The 23,032-nt window shown below is 46.1% G+C and overlaps 2 protein-coding genes across 2 annotated transcripts; both read left to right on the forward strand.

Moving 5' to 3' along the window:
• The first annotated feature begins 2,014 nt into the window (after positions 1–2,014).
• On the forward strand, positions 2,015–3,575 carry RPP25 (ribonuclease P/MRP subunit p25). Its single transcript, XM_034406775.3, has one exon. It carries the CDS (start codon positions 2,181–2,183, stop codon positions 2,811–2,813), a length of 633 nt encoding a protein of 210 aa, XP_034262666.3. The 5' UTR covers positions 2,015–2,180; the 3' UTR covers positions 2,814–3,575.
• An 11,384-nt stretch (positions 3,576–14,959) lies between these two features.
• Positions 14,960–22,981, forward strand: COX5A (cytochrome c oxidase subunit 5A). The gene is made up of 5 exons (XM_060688513.2): positions 14,960–15,515; positions 19,588–19,701; positions 20,685–20,806; positions 21,615–21,736; positions 22,819–22,981. The coding sequence occupies exons 1-4, from the start codon at positions 15,434–15,436 to the stop codon at positions 21,726–21,728; spliced, it is 432 nt and encodes a 143-aa protein (XP_060544496.2). The 5' UTR covers positions 14,960–15,433; the 3' UTR covers positions 21,729–21,736; positions 22,819–22,981.
• Positions 22,982–23,032: the final 51 nt, after the last annotated feature.

Here is a 23,032-nt window from a genome sequence, read left to right on the forward strand (position 1 = left end):
CCTTTGACAAAATGTATATCACAGCTTGCCTGGAACTTCACCATGACTTATTTTGGCCTTTAGAAGTTTGTGATAGAAGAGAAAATATTTGTAGCGCAGGATGGAACGGTGGGGGTCCTGCGTGCTTTATGAGCTGGGTTGTTTTCTTGCAAACATTTCAAGACCCAACTGGGGAGCCTCGTCAGGGCTAGAAGAGAAAGGGGTTTGCAGAGGGAAGGAGGAGGAAGAGGAAAAGGAGAATGGGGTTCTTGGTTCCTTCTGAGCTTGGTTATGTTCTTACAGGCATTTCATGACCCAACTAGGGAACATCATCAGGGCTGGAACTGAGTGAGGTTGGCGGAGAGGAGGAGGAGGAGGAGGAGAGAACTTTGGGGTCCTTGGTGTTCTCTGAGCTTGCTTGTTTTCCTGCAGTTGTTTCATGACCCAACTAGGTAACACCATCAGTGTCAGAAGGGAGAGGGGTTTATGGAGAGGAAGAGGAGGGGGGAGGGGGGAGGCAACTATGGAATCCTTGGTGCTCTTGGAACTTGGTGGTTTTCTTGCAGACGTTTTATTACCCAACTAGGTAACATCATCAGTATTAGAAGGGAGTGGGATTTGGGAAGGAAGAGGAGGGGTGAAAAAGGAGGTGGAGGGGTGGTGAAAGGGCAGAAGGAGTGGTGGTGGTGGTGGTGGAGGAGGAGGAGAAGGAGGAGGAGGAGCGAAGAGGAGGAGGAGGAGGAGGTGAAGAGAAGGAGGGAGGACTATAGGAAGAAGAATTTTCTGTCAGTTGACCTCAGTAGGTGAGAAGCCCTTGGTCCTCCATGGAACTCACTCAGGTCTTGGGAAGTGCCACCAAACCAGTAGACAAGTCCCACCTCCAAGCCCGAAAAAGAAGGAATTCTACTAAGGGCAGAAGATCCGACTTTCCAGACTCGGAGGGAAGGGCTCCAAAAACGCGGGTGGGTGGGCGGGGTCCCCAAGGCTAAACAGACACACATCCACACACACACACACACACACACACACACACCCTTGCCAAGCCCATAGCCCCTCTCCCCAAATAACCAGACGCTTCCAGCCTTCCTACTAGGTAGACCATCACTCCCCACTACCACCTGCCCCTTCGCACCCAGCCCTCGTCCTACCCTGCCGGGCTGGTTAAAAAGGTGCCTTCCTGGAGCCCTCACCCCCCCCCCACTCCCACTCCCACCCCCACCCCCAGGCAGAGGGCTCGCTCTTTCTCCCTGGAGAGAGAGAGGCGGGGAGAGCGCGGCGGCGACGCCTCCGAGGCAGGGACCGCGGCCGCCTGCACTTTGCTGACACGGGCGATTCCCAGTTGCGCACACAGCCTGCTCGCAACCCAGCGCAGCTCCAGCGCTCGTCCTTGAGCCGCTGAAAGACTCGGGCGCCGCCGAGCGAAACGGCGAGAGCGCGCTGGGACTCTTTGCAGGGCACCGGGCGCCACGGAAGGGAAGGGAAGGAAGGAAAGGAAAGGAAGCAAAGGAAGGAAGCAAGGAAGCAAGCAAAGGAAGGAAGGAAGGAAGGAAGGAAGGAAGGAAGGAAGGAAGGAAGGAAGGAAGGAAGGAAGGAAGGAAGGAAGAGCAAGGAAGCAAGCAAAGGAAGGAAGGAAGGAAGGAAGGAAGGAAGGAAGGAAGGAAGGAAGGAAGGAAGGAAGAGCAAGGAAGCAAGGAAACAAGCAAAGGAAGGAAGGAAGGAAGGAAGGAAGGAAGGAAGGAAGGAAGGAAGGAAGATAGATAGATAGATAGATAGATAGATTTGGCCGGGACCCCCGTCCTGGCGCTCAGCCGCCCCTCGACGGAGGCAGAGAAGTCGGACGGGCGGTGGTCGGACGGGCTCTGCCCCCTCAGCCAGGAAAAGCTGAGCGGGACTCTGGAAGAGGTGGAGGATTGGCCCCTCAAATCCCGCGCTCTCCCCGGCTTAAGCCGTGATACCTTGCTTCCCATCGTCGTCGGACGGTTCCAGAAAACCGAAGTCGGTCCAGGATGAAGGCGAGAAGGCTGCGGAAGGCAGGGGAGCCGCAGCGGGCGGGAAATCGGGCTCCCCACCTCCTTCCAGCCGGAGGAAAGCCATGGAGATCTCCAGAGCATCGGGAGGCTTCCCGGTGAGTCTTTCCCTCGAGAAGTCTTGGGCGGGTTGGATCCTGAGCGAGGTTGTCTTCTCCTTCCTGGGGGTCTGAGATGCAGCTGGGAGACTCCGAGCCGGGCGGGACCTCGTCCCTGACCGAGGGTCCTCCGACGACCCAAAGGATGAGTTCTGAAGCAGCCGCTGCCCTCTTCCCCGCTGGACCTCCAGCAGCCGTCCAGTCCAGGATGGAGAACTTCAGGAAGGTGAAGACTTCCGAGCAAGGCAGCCCCTTGCCTTTCTCCGACCTGCCGCCGCACGTGGTGGAGATGAAGGTGAAGGAAGGCAGCAAAATCCGCAACTTGATGGGCTTCGCCATGGCCAGGATGGAGAAAGAGGAGATCCGCCAGATTGTCTTCAGCGGCTGCGGGCGGGCGGTGACCAAAACCATCACCTGCGTGGAGATCATGAAGAGGAAGTTGGGAGGTCTCCACCAGGTCACCAAGCTCCAATACCGGACCTTGGTGGAAGTGTGGGAGAACCAAGGACCCAGGTCGGAAGGACCTCCCGAACACCTCACTGTCCACAAGAACGTGCCCTCCATCTATATCCTCTTGTCCAAGGACTTGGTGGACCCCAACCAAATGGGCTACCAAGCTCCCAGCCCTCCTGGCAGCCTCTGGGCTGAGAGCAGGGTCTCCCCGAAGGCGATCAAGAGAAGGTTGCTTGGACCCCACGAAGAAGACTAGCCCAACCAACTAGACAGCCCCCAAACCAAGAACTCTGTGGGGACATGACTTGGGGATTTTGACTTGGTGGTTGTACACTCGCGTGTCCCTTCAGCCTTTGGGAAGTGTGAAAAAAATAATAATCCAAGCCATATGCCAGCTTTACCAGGACAACCGGTTGAGTTTGCAATTTGCATTGAGAGACGCTTTGCAAAGAGAAGGTGGGTTGGTTGCGGTAGAGTTGATGATGTCACTTGTGCTTAACCACTTTACCTTGCATTGAACTCACATGCAGATTAACCGAGTTGGAAGGGACCTTGGAGGTTTTCCAGCCCAATCCGCCTTTTGGAAAAAGGCAACTTTGAGACAACCTTAACTTAGACGATTGACACCGTAGACACCAGGTGTACGTGTTTAGTAGGTATTTAGTAATGGAAGTGTCCAGGGGTGCTATTCAGCAGGTTTTGGAGAACCGGTAGCGGAAATTTTCAGCAGTTAGGAGAACCGGCAAATACCATCTCTGGCTTGCCCCAGAGTGGGGTGGGAGTGGAGATTTTGCAGTATCCTTCCCCTGGAGTGGGGTGAGAATGGAGATTTTGCAGTATCCTTCCCCTGGAGTGGGGTGGGAATGGAGATTTTGCAGTATCCTTCCCCTGGAGTGGGGAAGGAATGGGGATTTTGCAGTATCCTTCCCCTGGAGTGGGGAGGGAATGGGGATTTTGCAGTATCCTTCCCCTGGAGTGGGGTGGGAATGGAGATTTTGCAGTATCCTTCCCCTGGAGTGGGGTGGGAATGGGGATTTTGCAATATCCTTCCCCTGCCACGCCCACCAAGCCATGCCATGCCCACCAAGTCACCCCCACAGAACCGGTAGTAAAAAAAAATTGGATTTCACCACTGGCTTGAGCCCAACTGTTATGGTTCCCCCCCAGTGTTGACTTGGTGGTCTGAGTGATTTAGAAGCACATGGGACTTTGATTTGGATGGTGAAGAAAGCTAGGTTTAGGTGGACCTTGGATGTGAGATCGAATTGAGATGAAGGGCGGGAAAGTGGGCGGTGGGTGGGAAGAAACTATCTTTTGTAGATGCCCCCCAGCAGAATGACAGACCGACTACAGAAGGAGGCCCTGGAGTCACCGGATGCTCAAGAGCCATAGGTAGCACATCTCCTAAGAGCTTATGCAAAAGGAGCTTATTTTAATCTCACAGCTGTAAGAGGATAAAACATTTTGCAAGAATACCTGAAAATACGTTGCTTTTTTGTTCCAATGGAGAGTTGCATGAATACATTGTACTTGATGCAATACAATATATTGAACACAAATACAATGCTGTCTAAAGGACTTATTGGGTGTTTATCAGTAGGGTGGGGGGGAGGAAACCCTGGTTGACCCAAGAGGAGATTCACACAGGGTGAGAAGTGGCCATGTTTTCCTTGATTTTGGGCTCAGCGGGGTCTGTAAACCCTGGTTTGTGAAACGGGGGTTCAGATCTGGGCTGTTCTGTACACCCCACCAGTTGGTTCAATGAGGTTTGATTGAACAAGCCATGGTTGAATGTAACTTATCAGCGTTAATTTTTTTTGGGGGGGGGCTGTTTCCTTGTTTGGGGGATGGCTAAAGAACGAAAAGGCACTGATCCAATGGTGGGTTGCCTCTGGTTCAGACCGGTTCGCAAGAACCGGTAGTAAAACCGGCAGGAGGCTCTACCCACTGACCCAGACGTCATCATAGGTGATCTGTATATGCACAGAAGAGCGCGCGTTGGCGCAATGTGAACGGGTAGTAAAGGTAAGTAGAAGCCACCCCTGGATTGATCATTATGGCAGTTGTAGCGGAAACAATCAAGGAGGTTCTTCATCCGTTTTATTCATCATGCAGTTCCATCTTCTGTAGCTTCTGGTTTCCATGAAACCTTCCCACTGATGGTCATGACGTGTTTATCCTGGAAGAGCTTTCCCTGACTTCTAGAGATGCTGGATGTTCCAGCAGAGCTCGGTGAAGGACAAATCTCCAGGTCACTTAATGACGATGATGTTATCCATTCAGCCGTGTCCGACTCTCGACGCGACTCTGTGGGCCACAGCTTCCGATCTTGCACTGCTTCTTGGCGTTGTTCTGGCTGAGATAGCAATAGCACTTAGACTTCTATACCGCTTCACAGTGCTTTCCAGCCCTCTCTAAGGGGGTTACAGAGTCAGCCTATTGTCCCCAACAATCTGGGTCCTCATTTTACCCACCTCGGAAGGATGGAAGGCTGAGTCAACCTTGAGCCAGTTGGTCAGGATCGAACTGCTGGCAGTGGGTAGAGTTAGCACGCAATACTGCATTCTAATCACTGGGAGGGAGGGAGGGAGGGGAAGGAAGAAGGAGGAAGGAAGGAAGGAAGGAAGGAAGGAAGGAAGGAAGGAAGGAAGGAAGGAAGGAAGGAAGGAGGGAGGGAGGGAGGGAGGAAGGAAGGAAGGGCAGTAGCACTTAGACTTCTATACCGCTTCACAGTGCTTTCCAGCTCTCTCTAATCAGTTTACAGAGTCAGCCTCTTGCCCCCAACAATCTGGGTCCTCGTTTTATTTACCTCGGAAGGATGGAAGGCTGAGTCAACCTTGAGCCTGGTTGAGATCAGCTTCGATGGTGTCCAGCCATTGTCCTTTGATGCCACTTAATCTCTGAAATACAGGCAGGAAACCTCCCCAAAGCTTTGTTTCCCCCGCCCTCTCCTCCCCGCACGGGTTGAAGGCCAGTTCTCAGCCTGCAGTGATGGGAAGCCTACATTGCTGAGAAGCCTACATTGAGATGTTTGGGTTGTCAGGAAGAACAGAGGTCCTGTTGAAGTCACACGCCTCCATTACCAGCTGTCGGGGATTTATTAATGGCCAAGGCTACAGCCCAATGATTTTCTTTTGAGTGAAGCCTGGAAAGAGACAGATGGACCTGTTTTGCTCTTCTCTGCCATCTGAGGCCTCAGATTAGAAAGATGCAAATCAGGGACGGGAAGCTATTAAATATTTGAAGCTTTTGTGCTATTCCTAGGATCCATCTCTGCGCCTACAGGGTTCTGTTTGATGGTAGGACCGCAGCTGAGCTTTGCACGGGGCAAAGGAGTCCTACTAGATCAGTGTTTCCCAACCTTGGAAGCTTGAAGATGGGTGGACTTCAACTCCCAGAATTCCCCAGCCAGCGCTGCTGGCTGGGGGATTCTGGGAGTTGAAGTCCACCCATCTTCAAGCTACCAAGGTTGAGAAACACTGTATTAGATGGCCAAAATGGCATGCCACTGATGGGCTGATTTTGCAAACAGGAGATGCTTTGGAGCGCTGCTGGCTGGGGGATTCTGGGAGTTGAAGTCCACCCATCTTCAAGCTACCAAGGTTGAGAAACACTGTATTAGATGGCCAAAATGGCATGCCACTGATGGGCTGATTTTGCAAACAGGAGATGCTTTGGAGCGCTGCTGGCTGGGGGATTCTGGGAGTTGAAGTCCACCCATCTTCAAGCTACCAAGGCTGAGAAACACTGTATTAGATGGCCAAAATGGCATGCCACTGATGGGCTGATTTTGCAAACAGGAGATGCTTTGGAGCGCTGCTGGCTGGGGGATTCTGGGAGTTGAAGTCCACCCATCTTCAAGCTACCAAGGCTGAGAAACACTGTATTAGATGGCCAAAATGGCATGCCACTGATGGGCTGATTTTGCAAACAGGAGATGCTTTGGAGCGCTGCTGGCTGGGGGATTCTGGGAGTTGAAGTCCACCCATCTTCAAGCTACCAAGGTTGAGAAACACTGTACTAGATGGCCAAAATGGCATGCCACTGATGGGCTGATTTTGCAAACAGGAGATGCTTTGGAGCGCTGCTGGCTGGGGGATTCTGGGAGTTGAAGTCCACCCATCTTCAAGCTACCAAGGTTGAGAAACACTGTACTAGATGGCCAAAATGGCATGCCACTGATGGGCTGATTTTGCAAACAGGAGATGCTTTCCTTAGGAGCTGTACAAAGGTACAAAGATACGGATACTGTGAAATCGTTGATGGGGAATGACTTGGGACCTAATGGGTTAAACAATCTCCTCCATTTCTCTCTCCTTTTTTCATTTTTCATTTTTTTTTTTCATTTTATTAAATTTGTATACCGCCCTAATCCCGAAGGACTCAGGGCGGTGAACAGCCATAAAATAAAACATATAGATACAAAATTTAAAATAGAGATAAAACTAATTAAATAAATTTGGCTGAACCATTTTAAAACCCCAATAATTTAAAACCAAATTTAAAATTCCATTTAAAAGAAGAAAAGTTTAGGTCAGGCCGGCTTGATGGAATAAGAACGTCTTAAGCGTCTTAAACAAAATATGAAATGGGCACACAAAGCATCTTGGTCCAAGGAATGGCATGCCATTTTGGCCATCTAGTACAGTGTTTCTCAACCTTGGTAGCTTGAAGATGGGTGGACTTCAACTCCCAGAATCCCCCCACTCCCAACACCAGGAGGAAACCATACTAGTATTAGTAGCATTTTCGCTCTTTACATTTAGCAGAGTGATCCTAGGAATTGGGCAGCGGGCCAGGGTTATCTCCTCGGGCCCTGAACCTAAAGGAGAGGAGAGATCTGGTTCTGCTTTATTCCTTAAATCTTGTTCTTATTCCAAGAGGGTTTTTTTTGGGGGGGGGGGCTTCTCTCCCCCTTCCTGATGTGTTGACGGTGCTTCTGTTTAAAAAGCTTTTAAAGCTATCCAGCCAAGCCTTGAGCGAATATTATAAAAGTGATACAATATCAGAGGACCAAGACTTTTATAAGGTTACATGAGCATTTCAGAAGCGGATGAAGTGGGGGGGGAGGGGGGAATCCATCAAAAGCCATCTTTCTTGGAGACAAATAATCTGTCAGTTGGGATACAAAAAAATATTCTGGGTTCACTGCTTACAGAAATGAGAAGAAATATTTACTCCCTCCAGAGAAGAGGCTGGTCTTTGAAAGACTCCATACACCGGCTGGGTCTGTATAAATAGAATAGAACAGAATAGAATTCTGAATAGAATAGAATAGAATAGAATAGAATAGAATAGAATAGAATAGAATAGAATAGAATAGAATAGAATAGAATAGAATAGAATAGAATAGAATAGAATAGAATAATTGTAATGAAGAGAAGAGAAGAGATATTGTAAAGAAGAAGAGAATAGAATAGATATTGTAATGAAGAAGAGAATAGATATTGTAATGAAGAACAGAACAGAACAGAACAGAACAGAACAGAACAGAACAGAACAGAACAGAACAGAATAGAATAGAATAGAATAGAATAGAACAGAATAGGAATTCTTTATTGGCCAAGTGTGATTGGACACAGAAGGAATTTGTCTTTGGTGAATATGTTCTCAGTGTACATAAGGAGAAAGCCAGCTTTCATGCCTAAGGCAGGACTAGAACTCACCATCTCCTGGTGATTGATCCAAAATCACCCAGTCAGCTTTCATGCCTAGCAGGACTAGAACTCACCGTCTCCTGGTCATTGGTCCAAAGTCACCCAGCCAGCTTTCATGCCTAAGGCAGGACTAGAACTCACTGTCTCCTGGTGATTGATCCAAAGTCACCCAGCCAGCTTTCATGCCTAAGGCAGGACTAGAACTCACTGTCTCCTGGTCATTGGTCCAAAGTCACCCCATCAGCTTTCATGCCTAAAGCAGGACTAGAACTCACCGTCTCCTAGTGATTGATCCAAAGTCACCCAGCCAGCTTTCATGCCTAAGGCAGGACTAGAACTCACCGTCTCCTGGTGATTGGTCCAAAGTTGCACAGCTGGCTTTCTAGTCCTAAAACAGGACTAGAATTCCCAGTTTCCTGGTTTCAAGCCTGCTGCCTTCACCACTAGACCAAACTCACTCTCCTTACAATCCCGAATCCTCACGGATTCTTTTTTGAACGCTGTTCTGGGCTCGAATCAGACGGATGGAGACTTCTCACAAATGTACGAATTACCCAGACCAGATCATTACTAGCTTTAAAGGACGCCTTAATGCCCAATTTATTTGTTCCATTTCCATAAAATGTAGTTCAGCTGTAATTGCCTCGGATGTGAGTATTGCGGTTGGAATTTTAATGTTGGTGATCAACGGGCTGTGATCACGTTTGATTATAATGTGCTTTAATTGCGTGCACCTGATTGCTGAGGGCTACTTTGAGGGAAGGGAGGGGGGGGTGATTGGCTTGAAAGTTGGCTGGAAAAATACCTATGTTTAAAATCAATGCCTTAAGATTTACGCAGCAAACAAAGAATGCTGTAATTAAAACTGGCTGGTTTTTAGCACCCTGGAGAGCGCCTATGAGGTAGCTCACTCCAAGGCTGGATTTGACCTTCCGGGAATGAGGCCCACAGCTGGGTTAACCCAGATGTTTAAGCAACTGGCTTTGTAGTCATGCTTTTTTAGAGTAAGACACAAGCCAGCATGCTTTAGTGGTTATGGCACCAGGCTAGAGAGCAGGTGATGGAAAGTTCTAGTCCCATCTTAGGCATGAAAGAGGACTGAGAGACTTCGGACCAATTACCGGGAGACGGGGAGTTATAGTACCATTTTAGGCATGAAAGCCAACTGGGTGACTTTGAGCCAATCACCAGGAGACGGGGAGTTCTAGTCCCACCTTAGGCATGAAAGCCAGCTAGGTGACTTTGAGCCAATCACCAGGAGATGGGAGTTCTAGTCCCACCTTAGGCATGAAAGCCAGCTAGGTGACTTTGAGCCAATCACCAGGAGATGGGAGTTCTAGTCCCACCTTAGGCATGAAAGCCAGCTAGGTGACTTTGAGCCAATCACCAGGAGATGGGAGTTCTAGTCCCACCTTAGGCATGAAAGCCAACTGGGTGACTTTGAGCCAATCACCAGGAGATGGGAGTTCTAGTCCCACCTTAGGCATGAAAGCCAGCTAGGTGACTTTGAGCCAATCACCAGGAGATGGGAGTTCTAGTCCCACCTTAGGCATGAAAGCCAGCTAGGTGACTTTGAGCCAATCACCAGGAGATGGGAGTTCTAGTCCCACCTTAGGCATGAAAGCCAGCTAGGTTACTTTGAGCCAATCACCAGGAGATGGGGAGTTCTAGTCCCACCTTAGGCATGAAAGCCAACTGGGTGACTTTGAGCCAATCACCAGGAGATGGGGAGTTCTAGTCCCACCTTAGGCATGAAAGCCAGCTAGGTGACTTTGAGCCAATCACCAGGAGATGGGGAGTTCTAGTCCCACCTTAGGCATGAAAGCCAACTGGGTGACTTTGAGCCAATCACCAGGAGATGGGGAGTTCTAGTCCCACCTTAGGCATGAAAGCCAGCTAGGTGACTTTGAGCCAATCACCAGGAGATGGGGAGTTCTAGTCCCACCTTAGGCATGAAAGCCAGCTAGGTGACTTTGAGCCAATCACCAGGAGATGGGGAGTTCTAGTCCCACCTTAGGCATGAAAGCCAGCTAGGTGACTTTGAGCCAATCACCAGGAGGCAGGGAGTTCTAGTCCCACCTTAGGCATGAAAGCCAGCTAGGTGACTTTGAGCCAATCACCAGGAGATGGGGAGTTCTAGTCCCACCTTAGGCATGAAAGCCAACTGGGTGACGTTGAGCCAATCATCAGGAGAGAGGGAGTTCTAGTCCCACCTTAGGCATGAAAGACAGCAGACTGGGGAATTCTGGGAGTTGAAGTCCAACCATCTTAAAGTTGCCCAAGCTGGGAAACGTTGACCTTATGGATAACGTTATCCCCTTGACCAACTACCACAAAGACACAGGCATTGTTGTTCGTCAGGAAGCTTGCAAAATTTCTGAGATATTTTTTTTTTTAAATTTGATTTATATGCCGCCCTTCTCCGAAGACTCAGGGCGGTTTACAATGCGTTAAGCAATAGCCTTCATCCTTTTGTATATTTATGCAAAGCCAGCTTATTGCCCCCACAAACTGGGTCCTCAATTTACCTACCTTAGAAAGGATGAAAGGCTGAGTCAACCTTGAGCCTTGGCTAGATTCGAACCCTGCAGTAATTGCAGACAGCTGGTCTTAATCAGCTTAATAACAGGGTGCCTTAAACCCCTGTACTACCAAGGCTCTTATGCAGAGATAGAGATGCAGAGATCTCTTATGCAGAGATATGCAGAGGGCCTGCTCTTCAGGCCAAGAATCCATTTTCTGTTCATCTGCAGCCACGTTCTTATCCCTCGTCTCTTGCTCTTCAGGAGGAGGGTAATGCCGTTTACCAAGACCCTCTACAAAAGGTTGGCAAAGGGGAGGGGCACCCACCTTGGCTTTTGACCGGCAGCGTTTTGCATTCCCACCAGCTCGCATCGGCCGCTGCAAGCTGTCAAACGCAGTCATGGTTTCTCTAAGCTTCCAACCGGTTTCTCTGTATCTTTCTGTTCATCAAGCCAACTTCGGCTTCGAATCTGATGCCAGGGCAGAGGACGGGGGGTGGGGGGTGTTGCCGAAAATGAGAAATCTGGATATAAAAAAATGACCCAAACCTTAGAAAAGTTTGGAGAGGGAGGGAAAAAAAGACCTTCCCATTCTGGAATTCCACCCTCACTCTGCCTCCTATTGTTAAGGGCCCTTTTCTTTGAAAACACCACTCCTGTTTTAATGCAGACGGGAATGAAAATAAGGAAAATTAGGCAGGATGTGCTGTAAAATCTATGAAAGAGAGAGAGAGAGGCAGGGAGACTCCTAATAGGATCTGTTGTTAGACTGCCTTCTTATCTCCCAGCAAACAGCTGCTTCCTTGGAGCTATCGCTGGACGCTTATCTCTTTGCCTCACAGATCAATTCATTTTGCTCGTCTTCCTGCTGCATGATTGAATATTAATGTTCCGCTGTTGTCCTCCTTCGCTCCTTTTAGTTGACTTTCTTCTCCCCACTTCCTTCCTGATAAAACTGGGATCCATTGTGGAAGGTGTGTGGAGGGACTCAATCCACCAAGGCAGAGGAACCTTGGGAATCATAGAATCATAGGATAACAGAGTTGGAAGGAACCTTAGAGGTCTTCTAGTCCAACCCCCTGCTTAGGCAGGAAACCCTACGCCGCTTCAGACAAATGGTTGTCCAATCTCTTCTTAAAACTTCCAGTGTTGGAGCATTCGCAACTTCTAGAGGCAAGTTGTTCCACTGATTTATTGTTCTAACTGTCAAGGGGATAGATGGATAGATAGATAGATAGATAGATAGATAGATAGATAGATAGATAGATAGGTAGGTAGGTACAATAGTGGCCAAAATTGTGGAAAACTTTTGGAAAAAGTGTATTTTCTAAAACTAAGTAATAACACTTTTTTTTAGCAGTACCATAAAATTATATATCAATGGAAAGATAATTTAATTGAGAATGTAATGCAATAACTTTTATGAAGGATATGCTATTAGAATAGCAGTTACAGTATAAAGAAGAGAAGGGAAACATGTAGAAAAAAAATGAGATATACAAAAATTATCACCGCGTCAGTTAATACTTAGCTGGGTAACCTTCAGCATGAATGATGGCCTTGCAACATCTTCCCATGGAGTGAACCGAGTCTTTTAGTTCTGCAGCTGTTATCATGTGAAACCAAGATGGAATGATGGCTTCTATTAACTGGGTTTTATTGTTGGGTTGCTTCTGACTAACAAGTTTATTTAGTCGGCCCCATAGATTTTCAATTGGGTGAAGGTCTGGGCTATTCCCAAGCCATTCCAGCAGTGGAATAGGATTATCTCGAAACTCCCACCCAAAAATAGGAGGCAGTTCTAATTATCCTCTGGTATATGGAATGGTTACTTACGGTAAGGTTACTTTAACTGAATCTTTATATTAACAGAGCAGTAGGCCCAAGTAGCCTTGGTAGTACAGGGGTTTAAGGCACCCTGTTATTAAGCTGGTTATTAAGACCAGCTGCCTGCAATTACTGCAGGGTTCGAATCTCGCCAAGGCTCAAGGTTGACTCAGCCTTCCATCCTTTCTAAGGTAGGTAAATTGAGGACCCAGTTTGTGGGGGCAATAAGCTGACTTTGTATAAATATACAAAAGGATGAAGGCTATTGCTGAGCACATTGTAAGCCGCCCTGAGTCTTCGGAGAAGGGCGGCATATAAATCAAATTAAAAAAAAAAAAAAGTATTCTTTTTTCAAAAAAATCCTTTCCAAACAAACCTCGTCAGCCTGAAGCGTGAGATTGGTAAGGATGTTTTTTTTTTTTTTAAGGAAACGTGGAGCAAAATGGATGCGTTTTAATTCCACTCAACGTAATTAGCATTAATTAATTAATAATTGGTTTTCGTTTCTGGCAGCCTTGCGGATGAAAAGCACCGGGCCCATGACGCAGACTTTACTGTAGAGGAACGGTGGGCAGGAACTGCTTACATTAATTCTACCAGCAATGTTGTAAATGTTATATATCCCCCCAGGACACTTGCTCCACAGTGTCTCATCTGTCAGATTGTTACAGGCACTAAGCACTTCAGCGTTTCTTCTGGCACCTATAAAAGGTTTCCCCCTGACTACCAGAGGATTTATGCATCGTGCCAAGGTGGCCTATGGCAGAACCATCTGGTGAATTTTACCCTGTGATGGAGCTTTTAAAATGAGCACGGTGGCACCTTGAGCCCAATAAAATGGCTTGACACTCGGAATGGAATGGAAAGGAAAGGAAAGGAAAGGAAAGGAAAGGAAAGGAAAGGAAAGGAAAGGAAAGGAAAGGAAAGGAAAGGAAAGGAAAGGAAAGGAGTGGAGTGGAGTGGAGTGGGGTAGGATAGGGTAGATTACGGTAGGGTAGGGTAGGGTAGGGTAGGGTAGGGTAGGGTAGGGTAGGGTAGGGTAGAATAGAATAGAATAGAATAGAATAGAATAGAATAGAATAGAATAGAATTACGGAATAGAAATAGAGAATAGAAATACGGTATGGAATGGAATGGAACGGAATGGAACGGAACGGAACGGAATGGAACGGAACGGAACGGAACAGAACAGAACAGAATAAAATGATGGAATAGAAATACAGAATGGAATGGAATGGAATGGAATGGAATGGAATAGAATAGAATAGAATAGAATAGAATAGAATAGAATAGAATAGAAATACAGAATGGAATGGAGTAGAACGGAACAGAACAGAACAGAACAGAACAGAATAAAATTATGGAATAGAAATACAGAATAGAAATACAGAATAGAAATACGGAATGGAATGGAATGGAATGGAATGGAATGGAACGGAACGGAACGGAACGGAACGGAACAGAACAGAATAAAATGATGGAATAGAAATACAGAATGGAATGGAATGGAATGGAATGGAATAGAATAGAATAGAATAGAATAGAATAGAATAGAATAGAATAGAATAGAATAGAATAGAATAGAATTTTATTGTCACTTTAAATGTACACTAATCAGTATACATTAAAATGAAATTTTGTGGTGCAAATCTATAATGGAGTGTTTTTAATGTGTTGCAACCAGCCAAGCCAACCATTGCAAAACATAATTTATGACTCAAGGTTGAGGAGTAGAGAGGCGGCCTTGAAGAAGGAAGGCATGCAACCGAGATGACTTAAACAGCAGTGTAGAGTTGGAAGGGAAAGAAAGAGTGAGGAAGAACGGCCCCGATTGCAGGGCAGAAGAAGGCCAGTTCGGGAATCGGCAACCCTCATCCATAAAGGTTTTAAAACTTTTGGAAAATCTCCAGAAATGTCTTCTTCACAAGCGGAAAAGGTAGCAGGGCAAAGCAGTAGCTCTCACAAAAGGGAGACAGCCAGGCAGCCAAGCCATTTTATTTTTATTTTTTTATTTATTTATATTTGTCGAGTACGTGTTAGATAATATATATAAGTATAAGAATATGAATACATAAAATGAATACAATTAATAAAATTATTAATTAAAAAACCATGCAAAATAAAAAAAAAATATTTTTTTCTTAAATTTTATTTTTTAAAAAAACTTTATTCATCATCCACCTTTCTGGTTTTATTACAATTAAAATTGCAGAGTTGAACATTCCTGCAATCTACCACTTTTTTAAATTCAGTCCCTGGAATTACTCCACGCCCTCCTCTGATTGGCTGCCAGAGAGCCAGACAGACAGACAGAAAGTCCCGCCCAGCTTCGGTGCGCAAGCAGAAAACTCCGCCCTTCCTTTCCCCCCCACCCCATCCCACCACCCACCCTCCCCTTTGGAACGCTCCGCCCGGCGAGGCCGCCTGCGCGCGCATCCGCCTGCCTGCCTTCCTGCCTGCCTTGGCCTGGCCTGCCTTGCTCCCTTCCTTCCTTGCCCCACCTGCGCGCGCATCCGCCTTCCCGCCTGGCCTGCTTTGCTCTCTTCCCTCCTTGCCTCGCCCTCCCGCGTGCCTGCGCGCGCATCCGCCTGCCTGCCTGGCTCCTTTCCCTCCTTGCCCCGCCCTCCCGCGTGCCTGCGTGCGTGTAGGTGCGTGGCGTGGCGTGCCGCCGCTTGTCCCTCGCGCGCCGCCGTAGCCCGGCTCGTCCCATTTTTGTCCTCAGCGCGCCGAAGGGTGACCGGGGTTGGTGGGGGCGGCGCGAGCAAGCCTCAAGTCGCGCGCTCAACCGCCCGCCTCGCCTCGCCTCCCTCCCTTCCGTCCGTTTTTATTTTCTTTCCCCCCCCCCCCAATTCTTCTTCTTCTCCTCAGCCATGCTGGCCGCCGCCCGGCTCCTCCGCAGCTGCGCCGCTCCCGCCCTGCGCGGCCTGGCCCTGAGGACGCCCGCTGCGGCAGGTGAGCCCTCCACACACACAGACACGCACACCTCAGAATCCCCTCAGAGCCCCCCCCCCGTGACAGAAAAAAGCGGCCCTCTCTCCCCCACAAGAGGAGGGGGGGAGGACTACAACTCCCATCCTCCCCTGCGACCCTTTCAACCCCCTTCTCTCCCCCCCTCGCCCCCCCACCCACATGTCTCCTGTCAGATTTGACGCGGTGGGGGGGGGGGGAGGAGGAAGAGGAGCTCATCCTGTGAGGGGGTTTCACACACACACACACGAGTGGGAGTGGGGGGGTTGGTGTCCCGGGAGGTTTTCCCCACCACCACCATCCGCGACTTCCGTCCTCTTGAGTCCCGGGCGAGAAGGTGACATTGAAGCGGTTGGCCTGGCTGAGAGGAGAAGGCGAGGCCTGAGGGCGGAAGGGGGGGGGGGGAAACCCGTCGCTCTCTTTCTCTCCCCCCCCCCCCCCAAGGAGAGGAAACCGGGCTCGCTCTGGGCGGCCCCGCCGAGGGAGTTTAAGGACAAAAGGGCGGTGGGGGTTTTTTTTTTGGTTGGGGGGGGGAGAGGACTGCCCCGGTGACTTCTTATTCCACTCAAAGGTGGATTCCCCCCCCCTACAGATACACACACACACACACACACACACACACAGACACTTTCCCCCTCCCCCAGGAGAAGATCAGGCTCGCTCTGGAGTTAAAAGGCGAAAAGGTTATGGGGTTTTTTTGGGGGGGGAGGAGAGGGGTGAGGACTGCCCCAGTGATCCCTTATTCCACTCAAAGGTGGATTTCCCCCCCCCTACAGATACACACACACACACACACACACACACAGAGAGACACTTTCCCCCTCCCCCAGGAGAAGATCAGGCTCGCTCTGGAGTTAAAAGGCGAAAAGGTTATGGGGTTTTTTTGGGGGGGGAGGAGAGGGGTGAGGACTGCCCCAGTGATCCCTTATTCCACTCAAAGGTGGATTTCCCCCCCCCCTACAGATACACACACACACACACACACACACACACACACACACACACAGACACTTTCCCCCTCCCCCAGGAGAAGATCAGGCTCGCTCTGGAGTTAAAAGGCGAAAAGGTTATGGGGTTTTTTTGGGGGGGGAGGAGAGGGGTGAGGACTGCCCCAGTGATCCCTTATTCCACTCAAAGGTGGATTCCCTCCCCCCCCACACACACACACAAACACACACACACATACTTCCCCCTTCCCCAGGAGGAAATCATGCTGGTTCTGGGGTTATAAGGCAAAAAGGTTGTGGGGGGATTTTGGGGAGGAGGAGAGAGGATTGCCGCAGTGATCCCTTATTCCACTCAAAGGTGGATTCCCTCCCCTCCCCCTACACAGACAGACTTTCCCTCTCCCCCAGGAGGAAATGGGGTTCGCTCTGGGGTTAAAAGGCAAAAGGATTTGGGGGGTGGAGAGAAGACTGCCCCAGTGATCCTGTATTCCACTCAAAGGTGAATCCCCACCACTTACAGACACACACATTTACTTCCCCCTCCCCCAGGAGGAAATCATGCTGGCTCGGGTTAAAAGGCAAAAGGGTTGTGGGCAGGGGAGAGTGGGGAGAGGACTGCCCCAGAGAGCCTTTATGCACTCAAAGGTGGATTGTCACCCACACCCCAAGGTCCCTCGCCTGGTGTGGGACAGCAAAGGGCCTTTGAGTGCAAAGGGCTGCCCAGAAGGGCTTGTGTTGAGTGACACCCAAGGGGGGGTGGGGGAGGATGGACTGCTAGGTCAGGGAGTCTCGATCAGATTGTTTTGATAGAATAAATAAATGTTGGGGGTAGGGGAAGCATCTTTATGAAGGGGTCAGTGAGCTGAAGGTTGTGGGGGCACCTGCTTTAAGGCCTTTTTAAAAGGCAGCAAGGTTGGGGCTGTATGGGTTTCCTTCCTTCCTTCCTTCCTTCCTTCCTTCCTTCCTTCCTATTGTTATCACTTTCCTTCCCCCTCCCTCCATTTCTCATCTTCCTTCCTCATTTTCCTTCCTCTTTCTCATCTTCCTTCCTTCCTCTTTCCCTTCCTTCTTTCCTTTCTTCCTTCCTTTTTCTCATTTTCCTTCCTTCATCTTTTTCTTTTTTCCTTCCTTTTTCTCATCTTCCTTCCTTCCTCCCTCCCTCCCTTCGCCTTTCTTTCTTTGCCTTCTTCCTTCCTCATTTTCCTTCCTCTTCCTTCCTTCTTTCTTATCTTCCTTCCTTCTTCTTTCCCTTCTTTCCTTTTTCTCATTTTCCTTCCTTCATCTTTTTCTTTTTTCCTTCCTCTTTCTTCCTCTTTCTCATCTTCCTCCCTCCCTCCCGCCCAGCCATGACCTAGGCTTCTCTACTTCTGCATATATATGAACAAATATTGCAGTAAATAGTGACATGGGTGAGGTTATTTATCTAAAGTCCATCTATTTTTAACCCTGTGTGATCATATCTGGAGTTGGGTTTTTGTTTTTTTTTGGAAGGCAATGTATTCTCTCACTATGAAAATGTATATTATGCTCTGCTTGGATGGATTAAAGCATAATCTCTCTTTTTTTCTGGTGTCATGTTTGAAAACGATCATATTCGCTGCCTTTGACTCTCCTGAAATGAGATTCAAATATCTGTCAGTGACATATGTTCTGATTTATACCTTTTAACGACATTATTTAAAATTCAAGGTATAGCTTCTATTCTTAATAGGCCACACCCAGAAATTATGTACAGTGCAACAAAAGCTTAATAACTTTAAGGAAGTTGAAAGGATATTCCTTTGTGTTTTTACTCTCCCTTTTATTAACAAGCTTTAGTTGAAGAGACTGTTGGTTGTAGCCTCCCTGCCTTCCTCTCACCTTATGGACTTTGTACCTTTAGGTCCACAGCCTTGTGTTACTTCAGATTTTACAGTGGTATTCCTTTTCAGCTTTTTCCTATTTCAGAGTAGGAATAGGTCTTGGAGGCTGCCTCAGGAATATGTTACCCCGATTTGCTGCATGCAAGATTTTATTATGTGCCTTAAAGTTATTTACATCCCTAGCATCAAGGCACATTGGCATATGCTAAATAAATAATCAGGGCACATAAGAAATTATTTTCACAGTTGCTATATTACATTGATGATGTTTTAATATCTCCAAAGGCCCATTTGCTTAACAGATGTTGAAAGTTTAATTACTCAGTGTTGGTAGAATTGGGCAGATGAGGGAAATGAAACTGCACTTTAAATATTTAAGGTTTTACATTCATTTAGCAGTTTATATATGCTTATGAAGGCATGCGCCTTTTAATAAGAATTTGTTACCAGATACTTTTATATCTGTGGAAATAAGAATTAGCATTAGTCAATCAACATTACATTACAACACTTCCTCATTCACTCCTTAAAAGATTGCAACACTAAGATTAGTGAAGTGAAATTCCAAAAAATCAAATAATTTCCCATCTTCCTTATTATTTATTAAATTTATATCCCCGATAAGGCTATTCTGAGTGGCTTACAGACCATAAAAAGATAAATTAAAAAAGCAGTTAAAAAATTAAAACTACACAGAAGCCAAGAACCAAGAGATGGACAGTACAGAGTTGAGGTCTTCTTATCCCATCAGCCACCTCCAGCGGTGAGCATCCCCTTTGGGCCCCCAAGCCAGAGGGCAAAACCAAGCATGCTAAGAGCGTTCTACAGAATTAAAACCACAGACTTGAAAAGACTTTTCTCCTAATTATTAGTATATATTATACTAATATACTATATTAACATAATATAAACTCTTAGGCTCTTCTCATGTTAGTATTTTCTTTCTATGCCTTGAATAATCAAACTTCTGAAGTAATCCAGTATTAAATGTCCCTCTTTTATGCCTATATGGTAATTAATTGTTTTGCTGAGTTGAATTATTTAGAACAAGGAAACAAATATTCTCTGTGGAACAATTCCAAAGTCTGTGATGTCCAATGCTGGACTCATTTTACATCCATCACGATTACAACTCTGATGGGGCAGATTCATTACGGTCATAGCTCCAGGACCACCTTGCAGCTTCACCCTTGAATGTTTCACATCTTTGTCTTCTGCTCCTTCCCGTTTTTTGTTCCAAAAAACCAGCACTACCTCTGCGTTGCTATGCTCACAAAGCAGAGATCACAGATGAAGAACTGGACGCTCGCTGGGTGATGTTCTTCAACAAACCTGATATTGATGAATGGGAACTCAGGAAAGGTAACACACATAGGAAGCATCGGGGGGGGGGGGGCGGAGGCATTAGAGAAATTGTATTTTCTAAAGGTTCAATTGATTTGTGCAACCCAATAGGAATTGTATAGTTAATTATATTAACTGCAGCCAGAATTGTATTTGTACAAACAATGGAAGAATGATGAGATCCCGACAGGAGAGTTTAATTAAGAAAATATTAGAATGTGCAGAAATGGATAGACTAATGCTTACTATTAAGGACGAAGAAGAAACTGAATATTTTTTTGATATGGGACTTATTTTATCAATGGTTAGATAACAGAAACAGAAGTTATAAATGGGGAGACATAAAAAGAGGAAATGTTGAAAGAGAGTTGTTAAAGTAGGTAATGTTAAATATTGTTATTATATTACCAATGTTATTGTGATAAATACTATTGCAAACATTTGGATTATGGCTGCTTAAAAATAATTGTAGCCAGATCACACACTGTTTAATGGAAATTGAATTTTTATATGTTATATAAATAAAATATATAAAACATGGGGGGGGGGAAGGAATTATATAGGTCCCTTTCCTGGAGCGAACACAATGATCCTAGAGCAAAAATCACAAAGGTCTCCTGTTTATTTTTTTCCACTTTGAACAGCTACATTGGTACAACAGAACTAAGTATAATATATTACGATTAATGTAATATATGTTAGACTTTGAGATTGAAGTAAAGGTTAGAGAATTGAGACTTTAACCCCGAAATTTTGTCTTAAATTTTGTATCTGGATAAAAGCAGAGTTACTACACCTTATCTGCTCCATGGCAAAATCTGAGATGATAGAATAGAGACACAGAGGGAGAAAAGAATTAAATGTTATGTCAGAATTTTGTTAAATGCATCACAAACATAAGGGGAGGACTAGAATAAACACAGTGTCAGTGTCATTTATTTTGAGATAGCATCGAAACCTGACACACAGCACTCTCCTTCAATGCTCTTTTCTTTTGATAGGTATTAACACCTTAGTCGATGCAGACATGGTTCCTGAACCAAAAATTGTTGATGCGGCTTTGAGGGCATGCAGGCGGCTAAATGACTTTGCTACCACAATCCGCATCTTGGAAATGGTAAAGGTGAGTGAAGGCATCCTTCTGTTTACAATATAAAGCATGGTGGAGTTCACTAACACACCTCTGAGATTCTTCTCCCACCGCACCCCACCCCCAGTCCTTATATGGGAAGGGCTTAAAAGTGAAGCATTCACCACTAGCAGAATGGACCTTGAGAGAGAGAGGCGGAAGAATCAGGCAGGAACCAGTGGCCAGTAGGCCAGATCATTTCTATTCACTGACCTTGTCTCAGAGATAGTATAGGTAGCATGCTGTCTTATTATACAGGGATAAAGTGTGCAGACTGCTCCGCCTAGTTCATTAACACTCATCCAATGCCAAGAAAGCCAGTTTGGCTTAGTGGTTAAGGCACTAGGCTAAAAACCAGAGGATGGTGGGTTCTAGTCTCATTTTAGGCATAAAAGCTAGCTAGGTGACCTTGGGCCAGGATTGTTGTTCTGGGGAAGAGGAGGAAGAGGTATTACGTATGTTCACTGCCTTGAGTTATCGATAAAAATATAAATAAATATCAATTTAAAAGGGAATTCAAGATGCTGAATGTAATAACCATATACTTCACCTATGTATTATAGTTTCTCTGGACATGAACTTTTCAGAAATAAGATCAGTGGTCAGAAATAATGTTCAGTGAAACATATGAGTGACAATTAACTGCAGCTTTCTGGCAGTTGAAATATTGGTTGCTTGTGAGTTATGTATATTTTGTGGATAAATTCAGGGCCATAGAAAAGTTAAGCTCTTGGGCTTAAGTATGCTTGTCTTGCCAAATCTACTTTTTAAGTTCTGAAGTCATGTGTTCTCTTTGAATTAGTACAAATCGGGAAGATACAGGGATATATATCCATACGTTATCCAGGAACTTAGACCAACTTTGAATGAATTGGGAATTTCAACTCCAGAAGAACTTGACATGGACAAAGCATAAACTTAACAGTAAGAAAACATATCTTTAATTTTTCCTTGAGCGCATGTTCTTTAATATTTTGTTTGATGTTTGATAAGGTAGAGAAAAACATTGCTGTCTCTTTGCAGAGAATGTAGGTATGTTCTCAATAACTGGAATCTAATTTTCTGTAGAATACTTGGGCTCTAATACCTGTGAGATTTAAAGTACATTAAAAATGAAAACATACCTCGGTCATCTTGTACTTCATTTTACTTTTTTGGGGGGCCACTAGTTTAGAATGCAGCAGACATCCCTCAAATACAAAAAAAAATAATCTCTGTATTTCTAAATAGCATTCAGATATAATGCTGCTATCTTCTTAAGTTGCTATTTGCTCATATTAACCATTTATTTCCCCCATAACACAGAGAGGGAGAGAGAACTAGTGAAAGCATTTTGCCAACAAGGCAAAATCAGAGAAATTAACACAAGCAAATTTATGCTAAAACAAAACAGTTCTATGGAGATGGCATGCGTAGTGGAAGCACATGTAGTGGAAATGCAGGAAAAACTCCCCACGTTACAGGACAAGAGGACACCAGGGGTCTCTTAACCTCTTATTGCTTGTGGGGCACATTGGGTGTCTTGAGAATACATTGCAGGCACTCCCACAGAATGGATTGGGGCTTCCCCATTCATAAAATGGCTGTGATGTCAAAGGTAAATACATATTTGCAAAGCCCCAGCCAATTAGAATGCTGCGCCGTCCTTTCTATCTCTCTTCCTCTATCCCTCCCTCTCCTGCCTACCATCTCTGTTTGTCTTTTCTGCATCAGTTTTTCTCAGATCTGTTTTTTAAAATGTAAAAAGAGCATGGAGCACAATAGAAATTAAGAGAGGTGCTTTTATGTACATGTAGCAGCATCCAAAGGGTAGACAAGTGGCAATTAAATGCTACAAATTCCTTAAATTGCTCTATGCAACCAGGTATTCATCTGCAGCTAGTATTGAAGTTGGAACATCTTTTCTTAAACTTTCTATCCACTTTCTCCTCAAGAGGCTTATGAAGAAATACGGAACTTGAAAAGAATACATCCAAACTAATTCCAACTATCTGTTTTTTTTCCAGATGGACTTCCCATGAGAATACCGTTAAGGTTCTGTGACTGTACAACAATTACCTGGATATTATAGACATTATAATTACTTATTTGAAATCACTTCTTCCTTTTATTGAGTCCTGGATATGTATTGTGAAGTTGACCTAATAAAGAGGAAATGGTTTGAATTGACTTTAGTGTTTATAGCCTGTGATTTATGGATTACAAAGATAGATAGATAGA

This window comes from Pantherophis guttatus, chromosome 13, assembly GCF_059756535.1.
Source record: "Pantherophis guttatus breed Tessera chromosome 13, ASM5975653v1, whole genome shotgun sequence".
Classification (NCBI taxonomy): domain Eukaryota; kingdom Metazoa; phylum Chordata; class Lepidosauria; order Squamata; family Colubridae; genus Pantherophis; species Pantherophis guttatus.